This window comes from Oryx dammah, unplaced genomic scaffold, assembly GCF_014754425.2.
Source record: "Oryx dammah isolate SB20612 unplaced genomic scaffold, SCBI_Odam_1.1 HiC_scaffold_5, whole genome shotgun sequence".
Taxonomy (NCBI): domain Eukaryota; kingdom Metazoa; phylum Chordata; class Mammalia; order Artiodactyla; family Bovidae; genus Oryx; species Oryx dammah.
In genome coordinates this window covers 72359978-72387262 of record NW_024070189.1, presented here as the reverse complement: position 1 = coordinate 72387262, position 27285 = coordinate 72359978, and the positions used below count along the sequence as shown (strand labels likewise).

Genomic DNA, 27285 nt, shown 5'->3' with positions numbered 1-27285 from the left:
ACTGGAGGACTCTATTTTGTGCACAAGGAAAACCAAGGCCCAAGGAGGTTAAGTGATTGCCTCGGGCTCACCCAGCAAGCAGGAGAGACAAGACCTGGCCCTTCACCCCCTAACTGCAAGTTCCAGGGCTCTTCTGCCAAATCCTACCACCAGCCTTATTATGTCTAGGGCAATCCCCTTTGAGTCTTTTACCGCCAGCTTGGGTGTCCCACCTCCTGGCCTCTGAGCAAAGAAAAAGCAGGGGTCTCCGGTGATGTCTTCCCTAACTGTATTTGTGATGAAAACAGGGCACTCCAGTTCCCTCCTGCCCAGCACCACCACGTCCGATTCGGCGGCTCAAGAGGGGTATGAGTCTAGGGGAGGAAGGATGGACTGGAAGGAGTCACCTGACAGCACAGACTCTTTGGGGGCAGTGTCTTCCCATAATCACCAAGACAAGAAGGGTAAGGCCTTGGAAGCACCTCTTCCTCTGCGGGGAGAGGGAGGGAGGAGCGGGGAGGACTGTGTAACTGCTTCCAGCTGAACCGCAGCAGCATTTAAGGAACAGACCTCCAACACACTGATGGAAAAGACTGCAACCCAAACCTCTGTGCTAGGCTTGATCCGAAATGATTCCCCAACCAAGGAGAAGCCACACAAAACAAATAACACATCCTCTCAGCTTCCTCCACCCAAGAGAGGCATGGCTTGGCCCAAAGTGGACACTGGCTCCTAAAGTCCCTTTCCACTCCTCTTAGTTCATCCAGTGATTTTTGGATCCTCTTTTTTTCCCCCATAATAAGATGGAATGCAATGCGGGCTTTGGCAAGTACATGTAATTGCAGTCAAAGCCCGTTTAATCATGAATGGAGAAGTAGCAGAGTGAAGTCTTTTCTGGCTGGTCCCATCCTTCACCCTTACAGGGGGCCGAATCTGAACAGAGCCGAGGTTCTGAGATGCACTTAATTGCCCTTAGAGGACAACAGCTAAAACAAAAAATATGTTATTTAATCAAGCAGAATTGCTATGCATTTAAAATGGAAAGGAAGCCACGCTAAATGAAAGGGACTCTACTGTGAACTGTCCTAAATTCTCCCCGGCTTTCTTTGCTAGAGACTAGAGACAGGAAATGTCATCTCTTTTCTCGCCATTTGCTGCTTCTGGTAACACATCCTACTTTAGTTGCAGCTGCAACCAAAGAGGCCTTTACTTGTCCAAAAAACAGTCCTGTAAATCAGAGACTGAAAAGCTCAGTTATGTTGTGAGCTGTTTCTCCCCATTCAGCATTGTTTACTTCTATATGTTTTCAAGAGTTTCATCCAAGCGGGGGTTTGAGTGTCGAGGGCAGACCAGCTCTGGTGACCTTTGGAAGACAGTCTCTGTCGTGTCCTCCCCCACAGGTTTCTGTATACATACTTCCATCTCTGCTTTTAGAGAATGTTTGCTCAGCAGACTCATGCTAAATTTTCATCCTTTTTTCTTTTCTGGCGGCTCCTCTCCTGAGAATGCCATACACTCAGCTGCTACATGCCAAGCCCACGTGAGACGATGCAGCCCTTTTAACTTGTGAACTTACTCCCTTAATCAATTTTATTATTCTCCTGTAACTTCTTACTGCTAATATGTCCTGCCCCAATATTTTTTTTTGAAGAAGCTGGTGTCTCAGCAGCCACGTAAGTTGGTGGGATCCCTGCTCTTCCCCATCTCAAGACACCACCATATCTGTTTGTGACAGGGCAGAGCTATCACCGCAGGCTATACCAGCCCTAACATGTGCCGCTATTTGTTTTGTGTGGCTCCCAACCATAGATGTGTTGGTCTTGGCCGACTACTCAAGAAGAGACAACACAGTAAAAATCACATTGTGTTTGCCCACTGCGACTTTCTGAAAAACCAAACAGCCTTTCCAGTAAAGCATTAAATATGTCAACCAAATATCTAGCAGTTGGTTATAGTCATTTCCTCCTCACTTCCCCGAGACGGATGGTGAGAATTTTCTCCAGTCGTTAACTCTCCCGGGGGATGGAGGTTATCAAAGAGTCCAATTAACACTTTGACAGATCATTTGAAAATTCGGCATTGTTCATTCTCTTGGGTCTTATTATGAATATTGACAAAGCTGGAAGCAGTCTACAGATTGTCAAACAATGGTGGCAGAGGTGATTGCATGGGTGTTTAACATGATCACTGTTCTTGTGCTATTAGCTCTTTGCCTTGCCCTGTCAAATTGGAGCTTCATTTTTTGACAACTGATTATGTATTTGATGGGGCAACGACAACGAGTTGTTATGCCGAAATTGAAAAAATAAAAATGTGATGTAGCTTAATGTTCCTTTTGCCATGATTTTTTATGATTTTGATTTCCATTTTGCTCTGAAGTGTTTTTTTTCTGTTGAATGTTCATGATTTATTTCCAACTTAATGTTCATGATTTATTTCCAACTTTTCTTTGGTTTTGCCAAGCGCTGTGTGGTATGACTTGGTGATGGCGTGACTCTGTTGGAAAAGTCTTGTTTCTTTTCTGACTCATGATGACATCCTTTAACTTGACCCAATCTGTGATCCCCTTGCTTCTTTTCATTCCCTGATGTGGGCGCCTTAATGATGTCACATCTGTGCGTGCAGCATCTCCTGGGATGCAAGAGTTTTGTGGGTTTTTCTGCGGGCCTCTGATGGGTCCTCTCTTCACTGGGCCGATTGTCTCATGGGAATGTGACATTTGTGTGCCCTGGCTTTAGGAGCTAAATATACTCTGGAATTGTTTCTAAAATACCACACATTTCCCCGCTAAGCAGAAAATGGTATCTGCTGACCAGTTAGCTGAAGAGGAATCAAGTGTCTGGTGCCCTTTTTACTTTGGCTGCTTGGGGGGGGAGTGGAGCCAGTGAGCAGATGAGCCCGGAGCTCTGCTCTGCAGAAATGCTGAGCACCACTGGGCTGGTCCCCTCCTGGTCTCACCTCATCTTCCAAACAGTTCTGCATTTCCAGAGTATGTTTGCTTGCCTTTTTCTTTCTTTCCCTTGCTGTGTCTTTCGTCTTGATTTAATTCTGTGCGTCCCCCACATTCTGTCAAAGCACTGTTCCTCACCTTGCAATCTAACCCCCTTCTGCTACCATTGTTCTCAGCCTCCCCTTTTCAAAATATTAATAATAGATGCCAGCCCTCTGCCCCTCTGCGGACCGTTCCAAGGCTCTTTCCTTCTACACTGGGGGGTAGTGTTCCGACACTGTATATACAGTCATGCTAACAAAGTGTGAGAAGAGACCCACAAAGCACACAGAAGCATTATCACAGAAAATGAAGTAATTTTCTCTCTCAGTAACTGGCCTTGCCCTTCATTACCCTACTAGCCTTGTCTAATGTCACTTGTCCTTGTTGCTTTTCTTTAAAATTGCCTGATATCTTTCAAGCCCTAGATTCATTAGGAAAAAACAGAGCCAACTGCCCTGTTTTATCTCTGGCTCCATAGATGTCTGGAGCCTCTACTAGCCAGCCCTTTAATCACCAAGCTGATAAATTAGAAGCAGCCCTGGCTACTTCTTTCTTGGTTTTGGCACATTTAAAAATATATATTATTTATTCATCCTATAACTATTGAGGTGGTAATGGGTAGTTACAAAGAGGCTCTAACTACCTATGAATAAGAAAGAAAATCCAGTTTATTTTGAGATTTGGCTTGTCTCCCCTCACCACCCCACCCCCCTTCCCACAGCAAAAGAAATAAGAGCTTTCTTTTCTAGGTTAAGCAATAGTGAGAAGTAATAACCACTCTTGTGCCTCGTTTCTGACCCAGAGTAACAGTCCTCTAAAACCTGATTTCCAAGAAGACTGCAAGATAGGTGAGGGGAGTAGCCATGGACAGCTCTGCCAAGAGACCTGTGGAGCATAAATGTCCAATGGACACAGGAACCACTGCCCCAAGGACACAGGAATAAGACAGATTAGAAGAAAATCTCCTTCAGAGCTTATTTTCTAGAGTTCTCGTGAGTTCTCAGAAAGCTGATGAAATAGTCGATATGTAGAAAAATGTTCCCATTGGATTGGAAATGCCAGAGCTGTAGTATGCATATATATTTTGGGAAATCTTTGAAACAAGTTATTATCACATTATTATATTTAGTCAAGAAGATGTGCTCAATTCAGACCAGGAAAAGATGTAGAAACAGAATTTAAATTAGAGATTAAATGAATAATTTAAACTAAAATGTACAGCAAATGCTGAATATATTTTAATCAATGTACAAGCTGTTTGGTAAGCAATTTTTAGTCTGGGAAATAATATTCCCATAAGATTCAGAAGGTCTATAAAGGCTGCTGAGTATACTGTCCACACTTTCTAACAATCCTGAATGGAACTGCATAAATCATAGAGTTTATCAACAATCCTCTTTGCAGCCAATTCTTTATTCCTCAAGTACATCATAGCCTCCAAGGAGGACAGGTCACATCTTACAGGAGATGATTTAAATGACTCAGAGACATCATGGCCTTCAATGCCGAATCATACGGTGGAAAGTTAATGCCTTTGACATTTCTCCTTCCATCTTCTTCGTTATGTCAACACAAAAGTCTGTTTGGTGCTTTAACAACTCCAGAAACTCACTACTACCCTTTTGAGAAGAAAGAACAGGCTTTAGATGGCTTTGCCATGCAGCTGAAGCTAGCTGGAACTAACTCTGTTTTACTTTCAGTTAATTTGATTTGGGGGCTTCCCAAGTGGCTCAGTGGTAAAGAATCCACCCGCCAAGGCAGGAGACACAGGAGACTCAAGTTCGATCTCAGGTCAGGGAGATCCCCTGGAGTGGGAAATGGCAACCCACTCCAGTATTCTTGTCTGGAGAATCCCATGGATGGAAGAGCCTGGTGAGCTATAGTCCATGGGGTCGAAAAGAGTCAGACACAACTTAGCGACTGAGCATGCAATTTTATTTCTGTGGTTACCTTCTAGTTATGAAAAGTGACACTTTTTCCCATTTATGATAATGATATAAACTTTCTACCTGAAACACATTTTAAAGGCAATTTAAATAAAATACTAAGTAAATGCTGATGTAGGAAGTAGAGGGATACAGAAATACTAAAAGTAAATAACACTGTAGGTGAGACTCCTTGATTTGCAGCACTATTAGCTGACGACTAAACTGTGGGTCGGAGAAGGCAATGGCAAGCCACTTCAGTACTCTTGCCTAGAAAATCCCAGGAATGGGGTCGCACAGAGTCGGACACAACTGAAGCGACTTAGCAGCAGCAGTAGCAAACTGTGGGTAACTCTGGCCTGGAGCAATTAACAGAGTACAGTGAGGATTAAATTACCACCAAAACTGTGCCTCTGGCATTTGGAAGAACGAGATTGAATGAGGATGCTACCTTATACTGGCTGGGCTCTGACTGCTTCAATTATACGATCTAGTCCTCTTCTGATTTCTCTTCCAACTACAGAGCTTTGTGATTAGAGATGAGAAGTTTGGTCAAGTAGGAATCGAGAGCACGATGGATTTAGACTAAAAAGAAATTAGTCATCCTAGGCTTGTTAAGCATCTGGAGAGATGCTTTCCAGACCAGCAGTGAGCATCCAAGTACAGACAACAGCTCGTTACTTCCCTAATTGCGGCCCAGGGACAGTTTACCTCCAGCACTTGCACTTTTCCAAGATCTGTAAGGACTCTTGTGCTACAGCGCATCCTGTTGGCCTGGCAGTAACCTTTACTTGACCTTTTCTTTCCCTTTTCTCTCTTTCAAACTTTACCTACTGTGAGTCCCAAACCCTAGAGTCAGAGTTTCATCATGAACAGACTAAGAAACCCCATTTTCAGACAGCATATTTGGTAACAGAGTCTAGCCCAATTGCTTCTGCATTTTAACAATCTGTAATGCTTAAAATGCCAACAAAGGTCCATATAGTCAAAGCTATGGCTTTTCAGGTAATCATGTAATGTACAGGTGTGAGAGTTGGATCATAAAGAAGGCTAAGTGCCAAAGAATTGATGCTTTCACACTGTAATGCTGAAGAAGACCCTTGAGAGTTCCTTGGACAGCAAGGAATTCAAACCAGTCAGTCCTAAAGGAAATCAACACAGAATGTTCATTGGAAGGCCTGATGCTGAAGCTGAGGCTCCAATACTTTGGCCACCTGATGTAAAGAGCCAACTCATTGGAAAAGACCCTGATGCTGGGAAAGACTGAAGGCAAAGGGAGAGGGGGCAGCAGAGGATGAGATGGTTAGATAGGATCGCCGACTCAATGGACAAGAATTTGAGGAAACTCCAGGACACAGTGGAAGACAGAGGACTCCATGGGGTGGCAAAGAGTCAGACATGACTTAGTGACTGAACAACAATGCTTAAAATCTAATGGATGAAGCTTTTAAAACATCTCATTTCTCCCAATGGGGGAAGAGATCTCTTGGCTCCTAGCAAGTCATATGCAGGTGATCATATATACACAGAAAATTATTGCTGATGAAGGTAATAAAGGCAGAAAAATAAGCATCTTTTCCTGACTCATAAACTTGGACTGCATTTTTTTCTGCCATTTCTTCAGTAACATTAACATAACAAAAATGTTTTCTGAGGAGTCTTCAAGCAAAATTTATTACTGGCTCCACTGCACAGTAGTGGATGCCAATAAGGAGTGAGAGGCTAAACTAGAGATAGAGTTCTTGTCCAAGAAATATCAAACCGCCAGACAGATGAAGCACACACAGACACAAAAATGCACCAAAAAGTCTTTACGACCACTATTATCCTTGTTCACAAGGCAAAATGGTGCACAGCAGCTTTAGAAAAAGATATTAGACAACTGAAGACAACTTGGCTGAACACATCAAGGACACAGGACTCGGAAACAGTTTCCCAGCCCCTTTTCTTTAGTTGTCCCCTTCAGTACCAGTATTAAAGCAGTCATATATCACTTGACAGGGAGGATGAGGGAAATGAGGTGTCTTTGGTACAGAACTCATATTTAAAATTTTTGTGGAAATGCTGGCAAAGTTGGGCTCTTTTTGAACACTCTGAGCTTTATTTCAAAAAAAAAAAACAACCTAAAAGCTCAACAGTAATTTTCATAGTTTTTACTAATAAAACCTATAGTATCACAGCCATTTTTAAATGTGATAAAACAGGACAGTCTTGGAAGTAAAAGGGGTTGAGAAGGGGGTTCTGTTTGACGGGGAGGGGGCTGCCAGTGGGGAGACAACGGGATGCAACTTTCACTTAACAATCAACAACTAACTCAGCCAGGTGGGAGCATGCCTGCCGAGGGCCACGGAGATAGGGGACCGGTGGCTGTTTTCCCCACAATGCTTTTGAGTAAGACTTCACTTATTTCTGGTTTTGAGAGGCAGAGGAAAGGTATCCTTTAAAATTCATAAGAAATTTGGCATCTACGTTGTTGCTGATAAAGAAAAATACAATTCATGAAATGTAGTCCATTCGTATAGTTTTAAATTTGTAAATTGTGCTACACCTGCCCCTTAAAGATTTACTATCATTGTTATTATGCTGTTAAACTATTTTAATCTCCAGAAGTTTAGAATGAGTCTGAAGAACAGTTATGGGTAACAGATAGATGTGCATCAGCCGGGGGTGGAAGAGTAGGGTTGCTAACATTAAATACAGAGTACCCAGTTAAATGTGAATTTCAGAGAAACCATTAATAATTTTTTACTATAAGTGTGCCCCACCTGTTTCATGGGACATGCTTACACTAAAACATTATTATTTATCTGAAGTTGAAATTTAGCCAAGAGTTCTGCATATTGATTTGCTACCTTAGCAATTCTATTGAAGAGGCTGCTGATAATTTATTCAGTAAGTATATAAGATTTAATCTGTAGTCTACATTTGCCCTTTAACTCTTAGGAAATTTATAGTAACCTACATAAGAGCAATTAAAGTAAAAACTTCATTCTGGGAAAAAATATTTTCATTATATCTAATCCCAGAGAAACATCACTAAAAGTTGTATATGTGTTTGGATATTAGGGTAATTGAAAAAATTATCACTAAAAGTAAGCTTTCAAGTATCACTTTTAAGTGAAGAAGGCTCAGAAATCAGACTGTTCCTAAACAAAGACAAGATTAAAACCACTGTTTCTAATTTTAATTTAACCTCAGGTTTTTTATCAACTATTATGTAACTATATGGGGGGTTTTTTTCTATAATTATTTGGATGCCTTTTTTTTTTCATTTCTCATTTCCATGACTTTGAAGGAGATGAACTAGAATCCAGAGAGCACTAGAAAACAATAGTCAATTTCACAGTTAATTTGATCTAACAGAAAATGTAATAATGGTGACACTAATTCTAGTCGCGAAGAAAGGCCTGCATTTCAGTCACTCAGTCGTGAGCAATTTTTTGCAACCCTCTGTCCATAGGATTCTCCAGGTAAAAATACTGGAGTGGGTTGCCATTTCCTCCTCTAGGGGATCTTTCCAACCCAGGGACTGAACCCAAGTCCCCTGCAGCTCTTGCACTGGCAGGCAGATTCTTTACCACTGAGCCACCTGGGAGGCCCCAAAGATGTAGTAATTTTAACTACACTTTAGTAATAGTAACATTAACCCTAGCTCAGTTGGTAAAGAACCTGTCTGCAATGCAGGAGACCCAGGTTCAATTCCTGGATCGGGAAAATCCCCTGGAGAAGGAAATGGCAACCCACTCCAGTATTCTTGCCTGGAGAACCCATGGACAGAGGAGCCTGGTGGGCTACAGTCCATGGGGCCACAAGAGTCAGACACGACTTAGCAACTAAACCACCAACCGTAGTATCAAAGAAAGGGAAAACAGCAACTTTCCTTCATTTCTTTCTTCATGCATTCAAAACATTCAGCAAACATGTGTGCTCTATGGGAGCCTTCTGCTGAGTGCTACAGTACAGGCTGATCTGATTCACGGAGCCTGTACGCAAGGAGCCTGCAGCTTAGCAGGGGGTACCCACAGGTGGCCTCCTGGCTAGCAGTGGGGCATGGCAAGAGAGTTCAGAGAAGCACATAAAGGGTCAGAAAGGGAACTGATATTGTGAAATGCTAGTCTGCAACCTTAAAAGTCATGCCCAGGGGTTTTGGCTTTACCTGTAGGCAGTGGGTAAGAGGGAGGGAAACACAGAGATCAAAGAGACTGACAGATGATAGATAAATAATAAATTGATTATTCAGTCCTATAGATTGTTAATTACACATACACAATATGTTTAGAAAATGGAATTTTGCATCAGTTTTGAATCTATAGTGTTTTTCTACATATCACTGGCATTTTCTACAGCTGTTTCATGCCGAACTAAGACCTCTGTGCTGGTAAAGCTGAGCCCCAGACTCCGCCTTCTCTGTCACTGGGTAAAACACTGGGGCTCAGGGCACACGCCAGACTTCATCCAGAACAGATTTTGAAATGGGGGGCCAGGGGGAGATTGAGAAAGAAATGATAATTCAGGGTGCCACCATTTGGGGCTTCTCAGGTGGCACTAGTGGTAAAGAACCCACCTGCCCATGCTTTTACTAAATTAATATTTCTTTGTTACCTGCCAGAAAAGGAATCTATTGGTAGTCTCTGACGTTTGAGGCACCAAGGAAAATGATCTATTATGAGCCGGCCAGGCACTGGGCTCTCTACTGGACGACCTGGAAGGTTCCCTGTGAGCATGGGTGTTTGGGGGTGGGGCAGTGAGATACCCACGTGGTCAGCTGTAATTGTTCTTTCAGCCGCACAGGCAGAGATGTAGATTTGATCTAATTAATTTTGTATCCTCTTGACAACTTGCTAAATTTATCTGGGGTCTTGATGAGATTATTGTGGAAAGGGTAGAAGGAAAAGAAGTTAAATGTCAGCCATGTAGAAAGCTGTTTCGTCTCCCTGCCTGCCTGAAAGTGCACACCAATATTTGAATTTTCTTTTCTAGAGATACCAATTAAACCTTTTATCTTCACCTAACATCATTTTCTCAAAAAAAAGGACTCAAATTATGATTAGAGAGACTTTAATTTTTTATTTTAAAATCAGCAACTTAAATCTTGGGATGTTAAAAAAAAATCAGTTCACCTCTAAAAGTGCTACTTACTTTAATCTGTAGCTACTTTTTTAAGCCACATCACCCTTGACATGAATTCATTTTGCCCCATCTTTTCCTTCAGTCTTTTCCCCCCCTTTCTCTCCTATCTTTTGCACAAAAACACACACAAATGACAAAGTTTTCTGACAGCTTAATGGAACTTTCAAGGACTACAGGGACTAGGTTAGGCATGATCATATTAACTGAACATCTGGTGTAGTTAAAAATGTGCTCTTTAATTGGCTCAACTGCACTGTGTTCAGCTAAAATTTGTTTTGTCCTCACAAAATTGGGAAGAGTCAGTGTGTATTTTGGAGCACATATACTAATGGGAAAATAATACTAGCTTTGTCTCAGAACTCTTTCTGATAGCCTCGTTTCTTGGAGTTAAAAAAAAAATGCTTGTTATATACAGGTTTGACTTTGCAAACCTCACTGCTCCACAGACAGAGTACTCTAGCAAGGGCAAAATGGTGGAAACAGGGAAATTTCTTGAGGATAGCCTCTGTTTTCTTGACGTTATATGTGAGAATGGCCTCAAAAGCTGCAAGAGTTGCTTGGAATACATAATTCATGCCATTGCTATAGAAGGAAAGAGGATGGAAGCGCTGTATCCACTCGGTGGTTGCAGGGAGACACAAGCTATGCAAGTCATAATAGTTAAAGTCCTGCCAAGCGTGTGACTGTGCTACAGGCCTGAGCAGACCCACAAGAACCCCATCAGACATCAGTCTCCCAGCACTTCAGTCACAGAAAGACTCTAGAGTCAACCAGTGAAACACAGTTGATAAATTCACATATATTGGGTACAGAGAACATGGGCTCCTCATCTGTGTCAGAAAGCTAATTATGGGTGATATGAAGGTTTGTCATCCTTAATTAGTATTTCTTAAGCTCTTGTAAGTCTATAGCTGGGTGTTATCTTTGTAAAGAGATTCCTTTTTAATGGGACAATAGGAATTTCCCACTGCAATTATTTTTAAAATTTGTTTTTTTAAAAAAGACGCACTCTTTTTCAAATATGTATCTGCAATTAGATTTCTCCACTGAAGGCAGGCACAGCCATTAGGAACTGTATAGAGATAATGGAAGTTCAGTACAATCACCACAGACAGCTCTCATTAGGAGAGAAAATGATGTCAAGAAATTTACAGGGCAGCACACTGCCTTACGCCTAACCTTTTGGACATATTAGAGCCTGTCATTTCCAGTCCTACCGCCTCTTGTTATTCATAAATAATAGATAACGCTGGACACAATCATCTGACATTTGTTAAGGTAATAAATATACCCTAAGTGCTGACGGGTCTTGCACTCTGTGATTTAAAAGCACACAGCAGAAATTTAATGTAACTTAAAATGTCTTATATAATTCTATGGGTTTGCAGATTCAGTTCAGCTCAGCAGATGTGTAAGCACCGAACTCTGCTGAGTGCACTGTTGTAAAGCAGGACCTTCATTTGAGGAATAGAACATGAGCTCAGGTCCCCTACTTCATATCCAGAAAAGAAAGAAAAAGAATCTTCCTGAGTTTTTTATTCTCTTGTCTGATCGTGGTGAGGTAGGGGAAAAGATCCCCTGAACCAGACGTCCCTTGATGGCTGTGCATTGAGTGGAGGAGATTTCAAGGTGACATGGGATGCAGGCTTTAAAGGAGGATGCTCTATGCAACTGTTTAGTAGTGAGTTCCTACCAAGCTTCTCTTTCCTCTGTCCCTGAGACCCAGTCCTGACTGGGCTCTCTAGTACCATCCACTAACTGAAGACCCCTGGGACAGAGATGGGGAGCATGAGAAATTCCTGTGACTTTATGGTGGGGCAAATAAAGAGACAGTGGGCATTTTCCCAGCAGCTTCTGGCTCTAGCAGAAGGGGTTGATTCTGTTACAGAAGTAGTGGTGCAGTGTTTTAGGCCATACGTCAAGCTTTGGTCAGGTGCCAAGGGCAAGTGTTAGGGATGTACTGTTCTCGCCAATAAAATCACATCAATTTTGTATTCTTTGTCAGAATGTGGCAACTGCAAGAAAATGTCATATGCAAGACCCACTACAGATTCATACTCTTGTGAACATCAAGGAAGATTGCATTATTATATTTTTTATTTTACAAATAATTTAGCAAGTCTGGCTACACATTGCCTCAGTGCTGTCTGGGGTTGAACTTCAAAGTGAAACACTTTGATGTTCTCTGGAATATTATTCCTATCATTTAGGGCAGTGCCTCTCAAGCTTTAGCGAATGTATGAATCATCTGGAGGCCTTGTTAAAACACAGATTTCTGAACCCAATCTCCAGAGATTCTGATTCAAAAGTTCAAGTAGGACCCAAGGATTTGTATTTCCCACAAGTTACTAATACAGAGTCACCCTAATTTAGGACACTTCAAACTGTACGGGCTATCTTATTTAAGGTCTCTCTCCAAGATTCTGTTATATTTTTAAATCCTTGTTTCTCCATTCTTGGCTAACACACTTGAACCCAAACAAAGTTTTGCATCAAAACAGTTCATCTGGGACCACACAGAAAGCAGGTAACTTGTCAGCTGGAAACACTCACCTTACATTATTAATTGAGCATTAAATGTGTCCTGCACAGTGCTAAACGCTTTACATGAATTCGTTTATTCAATCTATTTAATCCATCCAGAACACCCATCTCAGAGTCAATACTACTGGGGCTTAGAGAGATTGAGTGACTTGCCCAGGAACACAACTAGTTACTTATAGATCCAAGACTGATATCTAGGTCTTTATGATCTCAAGATTTACATTCTTAACCAATACCCAGACTCATCTATAACCCAGATTCCACGAACTATAATCCAGTAAGTTTAAGTTTTAAGAGTATTCAAACAAACCTGTCTCATTAACAGTAAGTTTAAGTTTTAAGAGTATTTAAACAAACCTGTTTCCTCAAATTTGTTTTATCTTTGCATTGCAGAGAAAAAAAAATCAGAGTGCTGCAAAAAAATCCCAAAGAATGACCCAAATTCCACAATTTTATAAGACGATTTACTTCCTTATTTTGTAGCTTTGAAGTCTCTTAAGAGAACAAAGGAAGATGGAACCGGGAAGCTGGAAAACAGAAATGCTTTGTCTGGTTTTCAAAACTTTAGATGTTGGGTTTCTAGTCTTCCAAGAAAGAAAACCTCAAAAAGAAGGAAAGTAAACCATGCAAATTCTGCTTAAAACTTGGCCCATCTGAAATAGTCATTACCTTTACAAAGACAGTGACAGTTTCAACACATGGAACCACAGGTCAACATTCCAAAGCATGGCTCATCTCTGCTCTGGGTGCAGTCCTCCCAGGGACAGGGCCGAGTCTAAAATCGTGGGGCTGAGGAGGAGGAGCCAACCAAGCACTCCCACTGGCATGGAGGGGAAAATGAAGTTTTATGCTCATCCTCTCTTTTCTTCCTGCGATTGCATCCCCACAACAAATAAAAATGCATCAGTTTCAGAGGTGATAGGACTGGAAGTGGATTCATCCGCAGACGACCACAGGCAGCATCATTTCAATATGGGAGTTTTAAAATAGCCTCTGAACTGAGGATATTAAACAGCCAGGAAGCTGTCTCTACTGTGGCGTGGTCGGTCATTAACTTGATACCTCTGGAAGACAGACCATGGCCCCTTCTAGTACCTAATCTTCGGCCTGCCAGCGGGGAAAAAAAAGATTTGAAAATAAAAGAAAAAGGGAAAGTTTAAGTTATAAACTTCAGTTATAAGCCCATTTCCATGGCTGCTGGCGGTTCCGTTTATTCCTAAGCCATCTGGTTCGCATTATGCCGTGTAAGACTAGGAGAAGGCTGCTTCCTGCCGAGATAACCACAGAGAGCTCCCCCTGCACTTTCCGTGTGGTCATCTCCATGGGCCGGGGTGTGGCTCTGAGAATAAATTATCTGCAGTTAGGTTTTTCCCCTATTTGTTTTTTTCTCTCTTAGCAGGGATTGCAGCGGGTCCTCTGTGGTTAGCGGCTGCGATGCTTGGCCCGGGACTCGTTCATTCATTCATGATGCCTTGCAGGACTCTGAGGCTGGCATTTTGGTGCACTTAAGATTTTCAAACAAGAAAAATTGGGTCGTTGGATTCCATTCACCCAAGTTGTTATGAGGATTTCAAGGAAATTACAGGCTTGTCTTACTATAAAGCAGAAGCAAGAGTCTATTTTTAGGGGATCCCACTCCAGAGCTTTTCTTGGTATTTTGCCATCTTTCTTAGCTCTCAGGCCCAACATGAACCCCACTCTGGCTCAGTGGTGGAGGAAATGTCCATCCTCTTTTTTGCCTTTGCATATTTCTCTAAAGGACACAGAGAGGCTTTGTTGTCTTTGTGGTCACCGGGTCCGCTTCACACAGATGCCTATTAATCACTTCACTATGGAGACAGACACATCCATCATATCACAGCAGCTCCGAAACAGGAAGTCCAGTGAACAGGGGTGAGAGGGGAAAGTGTGCACTTAACCATTTCAAGGTTTTGACAGTCGAAGGCCTCATGCACTTAGCAAGGCAACTGGAGCGGGGATGCGTAAGGCTTTTCCTTTGGTACTTAGTTTAATAGGTGCGATAGAGTAAATGTATTTCTCTTTGTTTGGCTTCATTTTTTTGATAGGACAGGTAACATCTCCCAGCCATGTCTGTATGGTGCAGGGGATAAGTATAGTTCAAGACAGAGTCTTAATTTTAATAACAGTGATAATAAATTCAAGTAGGCTGGCTGTGCTTTTGATGCAAAGGTACTGACTCTTTGAAGCCTGTAGTTTCTCAATAATGGATTCAGTATGGAACAGATAAGCTGAAAGTCAGCTTTCTCAGGCAAGAAGACCCTTGAAATCACAGGTAAATTAATCAGTAATTTTCCTTCCAAACGGACATGTCTTCTAAACATCTTTTTCAGAATTTCAAGGCTTTTCACAGCCTGCTTCCAAATGGGGTTCAGCTCTCACTCCTATCTTCCCCTCCAAGTACTCATTCAGGCATGCATTCGTTTACTATTTATTTAACAGATATTTACTGAGCACCTGTACGCCTGGGGGTGCAGCCGAGCAGAAAATCTCCCCTTCCTGGAGCTGTCTGGAGCAATTTAGGTGTAAAAAACAGAGCATCATAAGAGTGATGACTTTAAGGGAGAGAGGTACAGAGGTTCCGGGAACCCTTAACAGAAGGAAGAGCTAAACTGGCTTGAGGGAATTAGAGACAGTTTCTTCATGTCAGCTGAGACCTGAAGGAGGTCAGAGGGCTGGGAGGTGAGCAGGGGTTTTCTGGGCAGAGGGAACAGCCTGTGTGAAAGCCCAGAAGCAATGAGAATGCAGCAGAGAGGTGGTGCCTAGAGCTAAGAGGCTAGAAGGCAGCTGGACCACTGGCCATCACTGAACACAGCCTTCACTTTCCTCCCCTCCATGCCTTGGTTCTTGTTGCTCTCTCCACTTGGGTTGACATCCCATGCACTTAAAGACTTAGCTCAAATGTCAGCTCCTATATAAAGCCTTTGCCCATCCATATTCAGTTCAGTTCAGTTTAGTTCAGTCACTCAGTCGTGTCCGACTCTTTGCGACCCCATGAATCGCAGCACACCAGGCCTCCCTGTCCATCACCAACTCCTGGAGTTCACTCAGACTCACATCCATTGAGTCAGTGATGCCATCCAGCCATCTCATCCTCGGTCGTCCCCTTCTCCTCCTGCCCCCAATCCCTCCCAGCATCAGAGTCTTTTCCAATGAGTCAACTCTTCGCATGAGGTGGCCAAAGTACTGGAGCTTCAGCTTTAGCATCATTCCTTCCAAAGAAATCCCAGAGTTGATCTCTTTCAGAATGGACTGGTTGGATCTCCTTGCAGTCCAAGGGACTCTCAAGAGTCTTCTCCAACACCACAGTTCAAAAGCATCAATTCTTCGGCGCTCAGCCTTCTTCACAGTCCAACTCTCACATCCATACATGACCACAGGAAAAACCATAGCCTTGACTAGATGGACCTTAGTCAGCAAGGTAATGTCTCTGCTTTTGAATATGCTATCTAGGTTGGTCATAACTTTTCTTCCAAGGAGTAAGCGTCTTTTAATTTCATGGCTGCAGTCATCATCTGCAGTGATTTTGGAGCCCAGAAAAATAAAGTCTGACACTGTTTCCACTGTTTCCCCGTCTATTCCCCATGAAGTGACCCATCCATATTAGGTAGACGCAATCATCTCATGATGCTCCTGGGCTTTGGATGTAGTTCATGTGCACATACCTATCTTCTCCCGTACTGGATCACAGACTTTGTGCCTCCTTCATCTTTGTCTCCCCAAAGCCCACCAAGGGACTTTCATCCATGCTCAGTAATTGTTTGCTGAAGGCAGCCAAAAGGTGCGTTTGGTCAAAACCTTGTTAGTCCAGGAGAGGACAGTCAAGGCACCAGCAACATCACAATCCAGCCCTGAGTTAGGAGAATATCTTTTCTGAGGCATGTTGTTCCCAAGCCTGGCGCTGGGCATCCTGTGCAGACTAGAGGCAATGGGAGAGAATCTTCGAGCTACCAAAAACCATTATTTAAATAAGGAAGTTGATGTTTGACATTTCAAAGTGCATGGACATCGTCATCATAGGAAAAATCAGAACTGTGTTGGGTTTCCTCTTATTTTGCCATTTATAACTGCTCTTATTGTGAATTCCGTATTGTAGGGCCTGGAGGGCGGGGTTGTTCATAATCTTTTCAGCCTCTAAAGAGCTTCACACTGCCCCTCTGAGACCTCCTTCCAGCAGCCTCTGAAAACTCTCTCAGCTCAGGAAAAAAAAAAAAAGTGGAGATTCTATTCTTTCTCAGTTCTGCCAATTTAAGGCATGATTTCAGAGAAATCTTTGAGCCATTGTGTGTCTAGCTTCCTGCAATAGGAAGGTGGAAAGAATAACCATTTAGCACCTCATGACTGGTGAGAAATAGCTGGCGGTTAATGAATCAATGCAAAGGGTTTCTCAGATACTGTTTTCATTACTAATGCCCCATTTTCAACTGGTGAGACCAGAAGGCCCAGGGGTTGGTAGAGGAAGGTATTCCAACAGCCCAGGGTGGAAAAAGCATCACCCTACAAAGGCCCTTCTACTTGCCTAGGGTTTCCCTGCCACTCCTGGAGTAATGATGTTCCTCCAACCCCAACCCTGAGCCCTTTGCAAAGACGCATTGGTTTTGTATTAGCTGATTTCACTGGAGCACTTAGTTGTTACAAATAACCCATTTACCTTCATCCTCTCTTTTGGAATTATCCCAGAACAAGTATCTTTTTACTTTAAAAACAGTTTATCCTATTATTATTTTGAATACATATTGAGCACCTTTATAGATTTCTTTCATCTAATGGTTGTTTGTATGATTATATTCTGTTATATGGGGATATAGTTCTGTGACTTCAAAAGCAAATCACTTCAAAGATGACCCACCAAGTTTAGAAGTCTATTTAAAAACTGTCTCTAAATGTGTTGCAAACTCGTTTATTTAATAATTACTTAGTAAGTGCCTGACCAAGAGCCCTGGGAATGGTGAGGATTATAAATGCATATAAAATATGTACCCTACCCTTAAGGAGCTGATTATAGGATTATTACCCCACTAGGAGTCTAACTAGTAATCTGCATGAGTCCTAAGTCATTTCAGTCATGTCAGACTCTTTGCAACCCCATGGACTGTAGACCACCAGGCTCTTCTGTCCAAGGGATTCTCTAGGCAAGAATACTGGAGTGAGTTGCCAAGCCCTCCTCCAGGGGATCTTCTCAACCCAGGGATCAAACCTGCGTCTCTTTACATCTCCTGCACTGGCAGGAAGGTTCTTTACCACTAGTGCCACCTGGGAAGCCCAACTATTAATATAATCACTGTGTTTTGCTCAACATTTCCCACTGTTGTTGTTGTTTCACTTATTTCAAAATTCAGGGCCTACAGGCAATCCTGAAACAGAGGTACATATTCCCTGATGTTGCCTCAACATATCAACCTTTTGGCAACATTTGCACAGCCCAAGGTTTGGAGCTGGGAAGAACACATCTACCCCTCCTCCGGGAGACCCACAGCAAATAGAATCTAATGGCAAAGCTGTGACTGTCACTCTTAAGCCCTCCGTGAGCTACTAACCCCTCATCTCTCTTTGGTGGCTTCCTCTGATTTTTAGATGTGTCCAGCAGACTGCTGTACTTAAGCTCTTTCTTAATCATTATTTCAACTGATTCTTGTAACTAGGCAGTAAGGCATTAAGATTAAGGGTGTTCACCCCACATTACAGATGGAAAAAACTGAGGCCCAGAGACATGGTCACTTGCTGGGTCACCCAGCAGTAAGTGGGAGCCTACAACTCCAGGCCTTTGGAGATCTCTAGTGTTACACTACCCTCAGCCTGCCTGACAGGTCTGGTGTGTTCAAGTCTTCACAATGACCATCTGTACAAAGCTGATTTAATCATTTCCACAGATGCTGCTTTGCCCTTTTCTTATGATATAATCAGAAAGCTTTAAGTTTGGAAGGCATCTTCCAAAAATAACTTTTCACGTCTTATCTTCTTGACTTTGCTTTCAGCTTAATCTCTGATCTGTTTCTAACTTTGGACATGGGGTTTCTGAATTTGCACAAGCAGAGGAGGGAAGCCACCTGTTTCAAGGTAGCTATCTCAAAGCCCAAGAAATGCAGAAAGGTTTTTAAAGACACTATTTACATAACAAAATGAGCCAAAGAAAGCTGTCTGAGACTATTTTTCTCAAGGGTCAGACCCTGCTTGATTTGTTAACAACCAAACACCTGAACTCAAATGTCATGCACTAAAAGAGTTTTTCCCAGTGAAATAGCAAACAGGGTCCAAGAGACTCAGATAGTTAAGGACCTTCAGACATGAAAGACTATTTGGGAACTAAAAGCAAAGTTAAGAAGCAACATATATACTTTAAAATTCTGCAGTTTTCCCAATTAAACAATAAATGAAACAAATGGATCGCTCTAGCCTTCTTCTATGATCCTCTTAAACTGAGATGGTAATTTAAACTGTAAATTGACAGTCAATTGTAGATCACTACCTATCACAAGTATGAATTTATTGGGAAGCCCCCATAAATACAGTTGCCGGAAGGGACCCAAGAAATGCCCACTGCTATAAACAATCTACCTAATATCTATATTGGGTGGGGCCTACCCTGTGTTACACCCCACTGACATCACCAAGTCAATAAGTGAAATTAAGCCCATTTTATTCACAGGTGTGCATTTCTGTGCCATCATATGTAGGTGGTTAAAAATGATGTTCAGTAGAACACCATGCAAAACCAAAGTTTTGCTATTACAAGGAAATGCAAATTTAAGGAAGAAATTCTCATTAGCACACTTCCTTGGTATTAAAACATATTTGGATGCAAGACACCCCACTGTTTGGAGAGCTCCACAACCTAAAAAGGTGTGAGTTTTAGCTGAATTTCCTGCTGGTTTTTTGCCTCTGCGTTTCTACCCTTTAAAAGTTCATGAAGATAAATCGTGAAATATTTGACAAGTGTCACATTTGGAAATTAGTCAGTGTCTGACCGGTATTTTCCCTGGGTGAGTTTCCTCCCTTGCCCTTCAACACCAAGGGCATTTGTTTAATCACAGAATCTTTGTTTCTCAAGAGATATTTGCTGTTTCTATAATATTTATTCCCCCACCTGCAGTTGCAATCCTTTGTCACAGGACAGTCATTTCCACAGCAACCAACTGTGATGTCATGATTGAGGGGATGAGGAAGTGCACAAAGAAAAGAGAAAGAGAATGCTTTCTTCTCCAGGCTGAGTTTTCTGAGTTTTAAAACCATCGCTTCACCAATCAAAATATTTTAACAGAAAAACCCCGTGACAAAGCTGCATTTCCTCAGGGTCGCGGGTGTCACACACAAAGCATTTCAGTGTAAGGGTTGTGTGTTGTGGGTTTGGGAAAGGGTAGAGATTTTTATTTCATTTTATTCTCATTCTGTACTACTGATATCTGCCAGTAAAATACATTAAACATATTCCAGAAAGAGTTGATTTAGTTGATGAAAAATGTGTCTCCTGAGACCAGAGAAGGTACATTTTCTGTCTTACTATCATTTCCATAATAGGAACAATGTTTACATTTCCTCAGCCCATGTTAGAGCCTCTAATGTATTCATGTTCTTTCACTCTCCAGAGGCAGGAATTGAGCTATTTGAGATTTTATTTTTTCAGCTACTGCATCAAGCACTTAAGATCTGACAATTGTGATGTGTATTCTCACTTGGCATTAAAAAATAAAAGCTTCAGTGTTTGCATTTGATTAGAGTCTCTCAGCTTGGTGGCTGATTAAGCAGGAACAGGGAAAGCCACTTTCTTCAGAAACACAGCATCTTGGTTAATGTAGTGTAAGATTATTGACGGGCAGAGTCACATAATTTTTATTAAATTGAAGAGATTAGCTCTGCTGAAGAATCTCACCGTGACAGCAAACTCTAGCTGTAATAATGAGACCTGACACTTCTCAAACCCACTACAGGACCCCAAATGGTCCTACTTTGAAATATTCTTTCAGCTCAAGTAGAGGAAGAGCTTCATTCAAATATTCGGCCTATTTATCTAAAATTGAGTTTTTTGACATGGGTTTTTTGTTTGTTTTTGGAGAAGTGATGCAAAATCAGCATAAACATTTCTAATCTGTGGGCTTTAGCTACTCTCTTTCATTATAAATGATACCCACTGTCTTTCTCCCTGTTGCTTGAAATGCTAACCTAGCTGTTCTCCAGACAGAGGCCATGAGGCCCACCAGGAAGTAAGTCATCAGCAAACTCCCTGGAAGCCTGGAGCAGTGTGCCATTTGTTCATTTAACATGCATAAAAGTACTGCCTATTTCCCCAGACTCAAAATACCTCACTGGCACTTTTATGATGGGGAAGATTGAAAAAAAAGATGAAAAGGGAAAGAGGATGAGATTTTGGAAAGGAAAAAACCGCCATATTCCACGGACTGAACCAACTTAGAAAGAGCCCATACTTGAAAAGAGGGGAATGCACCTTTTCAAAACACAAAGAAGACAATAAGGGAAGTCTATTTAGATCCTGGGGGGTGGGGCGGGGAGGATTAATGAGTTAATGTTTGGCAAGAGGGAGCCTCAAAGACAAGTTCTGCAGAGGTGCCATTGTCACTTATTACTGTTATTAATTAACAGGGTGAATGCCAAACAAAATTAATCCTCGGGGTCTGCTCTCATTTCTTCACACCATATGCGATGTCTTTTGCAGGAGTGATTCGGGAGAGCTATCTCAAAGGCCACGACCAGCTCGTTCCTGTCACCCTCCTGGCCATCGCGGTCATTCTGGCTTTTGTCATGGGGGCCGTGTTCTCGGGCATCATCGTCTACTGCGTCTGCGATCACCGGCGCAAAGACGTGTCCTCCGTGCAGCGTAAGGAGAAGGAGCTCACCCACTCGCGCCGCGGCTCCATGAGCAGCGTCACCAAACTCAGCGGCCTCTTCGGGGACACCCAGTCCAAAGACCCCAAGCCAGAGGCCATCCTCACGCCACTCATGCACAACGGCAAGCTCGCCACTCCCAGCAACACCGCCAAGATGCTCATCAAGGCCGATCAGCACCACCTGGACCTGGCCGCCCTGCCCACCCCGGAGTCCACGCCAACGCTGCAGCAGAAACGCAAGCCCAGCCGCGGCAGCCGCGAGTGGGAACGGAATCAGAACCTCATCAACGCGTGCACCAAGGACATGCCCCCCATGGGCTCCCCGGTGATCCCCACTGACCTGCCCCTGCGGGCCTCCCCCAGCCACATCCCCAGCGTGGTCGTGCTGCCCACCACACGGCAGGGCTACCAGCACGAGTACGTGGACCAGCCCAAAATGAGCGAGGTGGCGCAGATGGCGCTGGAGGACCAGGCGGCCACCCTGGAGTATAAGACCATCAAGGAACATCTCAGCAGCAAGAGTCCCAACCACGGGGTGAGCCTGGTGGAGAACCTGGATAGCCTGCCCCCCAAAGTCCCCCAGCGGGAGGCGTCCCTGGGCCCTCCCGGAGCCTCCCTGTCGCAGAACGGCCTGAGCAAGCGGCTGGAGATGCGCCCCTCCTCGTCCTACGGGCTGGACTATAAGAGGAGCTACCCCACGAACTCGCTCACCAGAAGCCATCAGGCCGCCACCCTCAAAAGAAACAATACTAACTCCTCCAATTCCTCCCACCTCTCCAGGAACCAGAGCTTTGGCCGGGGAGACAACCCGCCCCCCGCCCCACAGAGGGTGGACTCCATCCAGGCGCACAGCTCGCCGCAGCCCTCAGGCCAGACCGTGACTGTGTCGAGGCAGCCCAGCCTCAACAGCACCTACAACTCACTGACCCGGGCGGGGCTGAAGCGCACGCCCTCGCTAAAGCCGGACGTGCCCCCCAAACCCTCCTTTGCCCCTCTTTCCACATCCATGAAGCCCAACGACGCGTGTACATAATCCCCGGGGTGGGGAGGGGGCAGGTGTCGAACCAGCAGGAAAAGGCGAGGCGCCCGCCCGCTCAGCTCGGCAAGGTTCTCCACGGCTGAGTACCCACCCGACCAAGACGGCCGCGGCGGCGCCCGGGACTCTGAGTCCCTCCCTGGGACGCAGCGGGGGAAAGGGACTGTCGACAATTGGGCCGTGCGGTTCGGTGAAGGTTCGCGACGCGACGCGGGACTCACCTCCATTTCTCTTCCTTCACTCTTCCCCCACGCCCTGCAACAGGTTGGACTCACGAAAGACTTCAATCAGCATCACAAACATGAGCCAAAAGCACACATACCCGCCCTCCACCCACGCCTACCGAGTGCGCCCGCGCGCGCGCACACACACACACACACACAAGCACGCGTGTGCGCGCGCACACACACACACACACACACACACACACACGTGGATAGCAACGGCAACATCGTGTCCATGACTGCACGGAGCGCTGCCCAAGTGGGCTAGCGTTCCCACCTGCAAAACACATTTTTTTAAAAATGAGAATTAAAAAGACAAAAAAAAAAAAAAGAATTCATTGATAATTCTAACTCAGACTTTAACAATGGCAGAAGTTTACTATGCGCAGATACTGTGAAATGCCCACCAGTTACAGCTTTCTGTTATAACAGATGAATGCCATGCTGGGCAACTATGTCATAGATTTCTGCTCCTCTCTTTTAATGAAATAACGTGACCGTTAACGCAAGTAACTCTTTATTTATTGTTCACATTTTTTTTTCCTTAAGGAAAGGACTCTTCCACATACCATCCTCTGAACAGCTCTTCAGAAAGCCCCCTTGATAGTTAAAACTATTTAACGTGAAATCCATTAACTGGAATAATTGAGTTTCTTTATTTTTACAATAAATTCACTGAGTAAATAAGTCGGAGCTGGAATTCTGAGCTTTGTGTTTGGACTGTCTGATCTCTAGCTAAAGAAAAAACACTTAAGAGGGGAATATTTATTTAAATCTACCAGCTTAATTTTCTGGTCAGGTCCCTGGCCTATAACAGGCAAAAGAATATTTTGTTTAAAAGTCCTTCCAGATCCTAACTGCTAAAGCAACCAGGAGAGGAACTTAGAATGGCACCTCGTGTCCCATTGCTGCCAACATAGCTTTGTCAGGGGTTCCTACTTTCTGTGAAGGCACCAGCTTGTGAAACACCATCTCATTTCACCTTGCATGTGAGACAGCAAACAAAATCTACCAATGGTGTGAACTAATTAATATGCTGGCTGCTACCTTGCATAAATTAATGGTTTGATCACACAGGTTTTTCGTGGGGTTACATCTGTGAATAGCCTGTTTTCCACATGTAAATTTGTGCCTTACACCCTGAGTTGTGTATACTTGTAAACTGTCATTATGATAATCTTTTCCCTCTTTTGAAATAAATGCAGATATTTATTTGATCCTCCCTCCCCCCACCCCCACTGCAGTCCTCTGGAAGATTAGCATCCAGCTGAGGGGAGGAGGATGCAGTAGTGATGGTTATAGGAGAGCCAGGTGGCACCACAGCCCGATTCACACTTCCATCTAGTGGTGCCAACCCCAACCACCCTTTGGCCATGCTGCCAAGCATGGATCCCAGTATTGTGGGTGGCAAATGCCCTTTCTTCCTCCAGAGCTCCCTGCTTCCCTTGTATTCTCAGATCATTTCAACATGATGGTGTCTTCATTAGCCAGCAGAAAAGGGACTAATGTCCCAGTCCTCATTTCTGCTGTGTCCACTGCCAGGAGAACACGCTGTGTAAGGCTGGGCAGGCACCTGGGGGTAGTCTCCAAGCCATGTGCTAGGCACACACGTGCAATGCACACAAAGAAATAACATGGAAATAGATGCAGGCAGGCTGGTCCCTGCTGTGATTAATGAGTAACTCCAAGTACAAGGCCAACCACAATGGATGCTGCAAAAACGTTGACTGGGGCAAAAGGTTTTTAATTTTTTTTTTATTTCATTATCCTTTTGTGGCTGTTGTTTGTAGGGGGAGGGGGTGGGGTGGGTGTTTTTCCCCTTGGTTTTCATTAGCTCAAGGGACTTTTGTTTACTTACTCTATTGCAAAGAACTGTCAACATACTGTATGTAAACTGTGAGCATTGTTGTTGGTTGTTATTGTTTTTTAAACCGCTAAACAGTATATCTGGTGGCCTCTGTCTCATTTTCATTTCCAGTTCAATCTCTGGGTTTAGTTTTGTCTTAAAAAGAAAACTTCTGAAAAAGACAATCTGGGATAACTGAATTGGCTAGTGAAGAGTGGTACCTCCGTAATCAGAGTGAGACCTGGGTGTGCAGCCAGAACACATGCACAACCTTTCTATTCCAGACATCTCTTCAGTTTTGCTCTCATTTGGAATAGGTTTTTGTTGTTCTTGTGTTGTTATGCTTTTGTTTTGTTAATGGAATCCGTATTCACACCCTGTGAACTCTGTGCCCTGAAACCATGAAACTTCACTGCAGAGATATTGTCTCTTTCCATCTATTTTCTTTAGAAATGGGGAACTTAGGAAGATGATGGGTATAGCTCACCCTGCTGCCTTCTTCCCCAAGCTTCATTCCCACTAGAAATGACGTGCAGCACCCACCCGCTCTCTCTGGTCCCCATGTGCGGGCATCAATGCCTCAGCTGTGTTACAGAGACCCGTGTCTGCCTCCACCCCTCCCTGCCTCCCACAACCCATCACTCATGGTGTTAACCCTAAAATGCCCACAGGTATTGAGGTGGTCTTCTGCATTGAAGTATTTTTCCCATTTTCTTTTGTTCCCCACAGCGTGTGGGGGGAGGGTCCCTAAGCCTGAGTGTGCCTTTGCTCTCCACCCTTACTAGACACTGGTAGATGCAACCAACTCAGATTTATATTTGTTGTAAAGTTGTAAAAATATTGTGATGTCACCAATTTTCCTTCCATCTCCACATCCCCTAACATCTGATTCATGACTTAATGTATGTTGTAAAAAAGTTAAAAAAAGAAGAGAAAAAAAGGGAAAAAAAGACAAAAAGGCAAGGAAAAGGCTCTTTATTACTTAAAAGTAATAAAACAAGACTGTTCTGCATTCTCTTTTGTGTCCTGAATGCTTTTGTTTATCTCATAATTTCCTCCTTTTTCCCTCCTCCCCTTGTGGGCTCAGATGCTTCTCTTTCCATCTTTATTTGGCTTCCAAAGTATAGATCACAATGTAGTTAGGCCCATTTGTTTGCAGTACCCACACCCTGCTCCCCAAATTATTGATGTGTTTTCTCTGACTGCACCCAGCCAGGAGCAGGATTGGAGCAGAAGCCACCAGTAATTAAAAGGCAGAGCACACATTGACTCCCTCGATTCATTTTATGCATTTTCTTTTTATGGGCTTGTTCATCATCAAACATTTATGGTAGGCTTGATAGTTTAAGAGATCAAGGCTAGGATTTTAGTATGTAAGGTCCACTAAAAATAGATCTTTGCACAGATGTGACTTCAGCCTTTTTACATATTAATAAGGTAGAGGGAGCCAGATTTTACTCCTTGTTAGCATCTATCTCTCATAAGCCAGAAGACACGGCTGGAGGTATATTGCAGCGCAGCACTTGGTTTTTATTTTGCAGGGTAGCATTTTGAAATGCCTAGATCAGGTTTTTTCCCCCTTCTGGCATATTTTTAAAACAGTTATTTAAATAAGTCTTCAGCCATAGTAGTTAACTGTTGACCTTCTGAAATTATTTTTTTAAAGTGTTTTGGGTCAGTATGAATGTGAAAAGCTGTGGCTGGACCTCAGTTTACACCCCTCAGTGGTCTGGTCACCTTTCACTAAGTTATTTCCAATTGTTTTACTTGAATCCCACCCACTGGGCCAAGTGCTATCAGGCACAAAGTTGACTAGAATATAGTCCCTGCCTCCTAATTTATAAGGAGGGGTGGACATGGCCTCCAAGACTGGGCGATGGGAACAAAGTGCTGAGGGAAAGGCCCAGAGATCTGGGGCTCTGCATATGAGCTGGTCCTTATAGAATCAGTTCTCTGGACGTCTGACCTGGACAGAAGGGCTAACTTGTACAAAGGTGCCAAGGGCACTGTGATTGCAACACAGAAAGTTGCATGAACCTTGAGCAGGATCTGTGAAAGAGCCTGGCCAGGGCAGGGCTGGGAAAAGGGTCAGATCAGGAGAGGCCTGTGTACCATAGGCAGGATTCTAGCTGATGGGCAATGGAGCGCATTAGAAGTCTATGAAGCTGCAAGCACATGTGTTTGTGTTTAGAAAGCTACCTGGCAGTAATGTGGAAAATGGACTGGTTCAGGAAGAGGCTGCTGACTGTCAGGCAGTGTGCCAAGCGGCATGCCAAGTTGGTAGGAGCAATGCATGAAAACCCCACATCCAGTTTTGGATTCTTTTGGAAACAGAACTGACTCAGCTCTGTGGCCATTCCTTCCTTGACTGGTCAGAAGAGCTTCCTTCTCCTTCTGTGACTGACAGGTTTGTCCTGTCCAGTTATACCCAAATGTCAAATGGAGAGAATGACCAACAGCTTGTCAGACCCTTCTGTTTTAAAAAATGAGGAAGCTGTAGTCCATTGAGTAAAAGGATTTGCCCATGATCCTAAAGCTGGTAGTAAAACACAAATTTATTGCCTTTTACTATTCAGTTCAGTTCAGCCACTCAGTAGTGTCCAACTCTTTGCAACCCCATGAACTGCAGCACACCAGGCTTCCCTGTCTATTACCAACTCCCGGAGCTTACTCAAACTCATGTCCATCGAGTTGGTGATGCCATCCAACCATCTCATCCTCTGTCAACCCCTTCTACCACCTTCAATCTTT

The 27285-nt window shown here is 43.5% G+C and overlaps 1 protein-coding gene across 4 annotated transcripts in view; it reads left to right on the top strand.

The window, feature by feature from the left end:
- SEMA6A (semaphorin 6A) overlaps nt 1–25551 on the top strand; it is a 130167-nt gene extending 104616 nt beyond the window's left edge. For 2 of the 4 annotated variants that reach the window (XM_040240514.1, XM_040240516.1), the window contains 2 exons: nt 288–443; nt 21257–22764. In XM_040240514.1, coding sequence (XP_040096448.1) covers nt 288–443; nt 21257–22461 — 1361 coding nt within the window. In that variant the 3' untranslated portion in view covers nt 22462–22764. The other 2 variants (XM_040240517.1, XM_040240515.1) reach the window with 2 other exon arrangements.
- The last annotated feature ends 1734 nt before the right edge of the window (nt 25552–27285 follow it).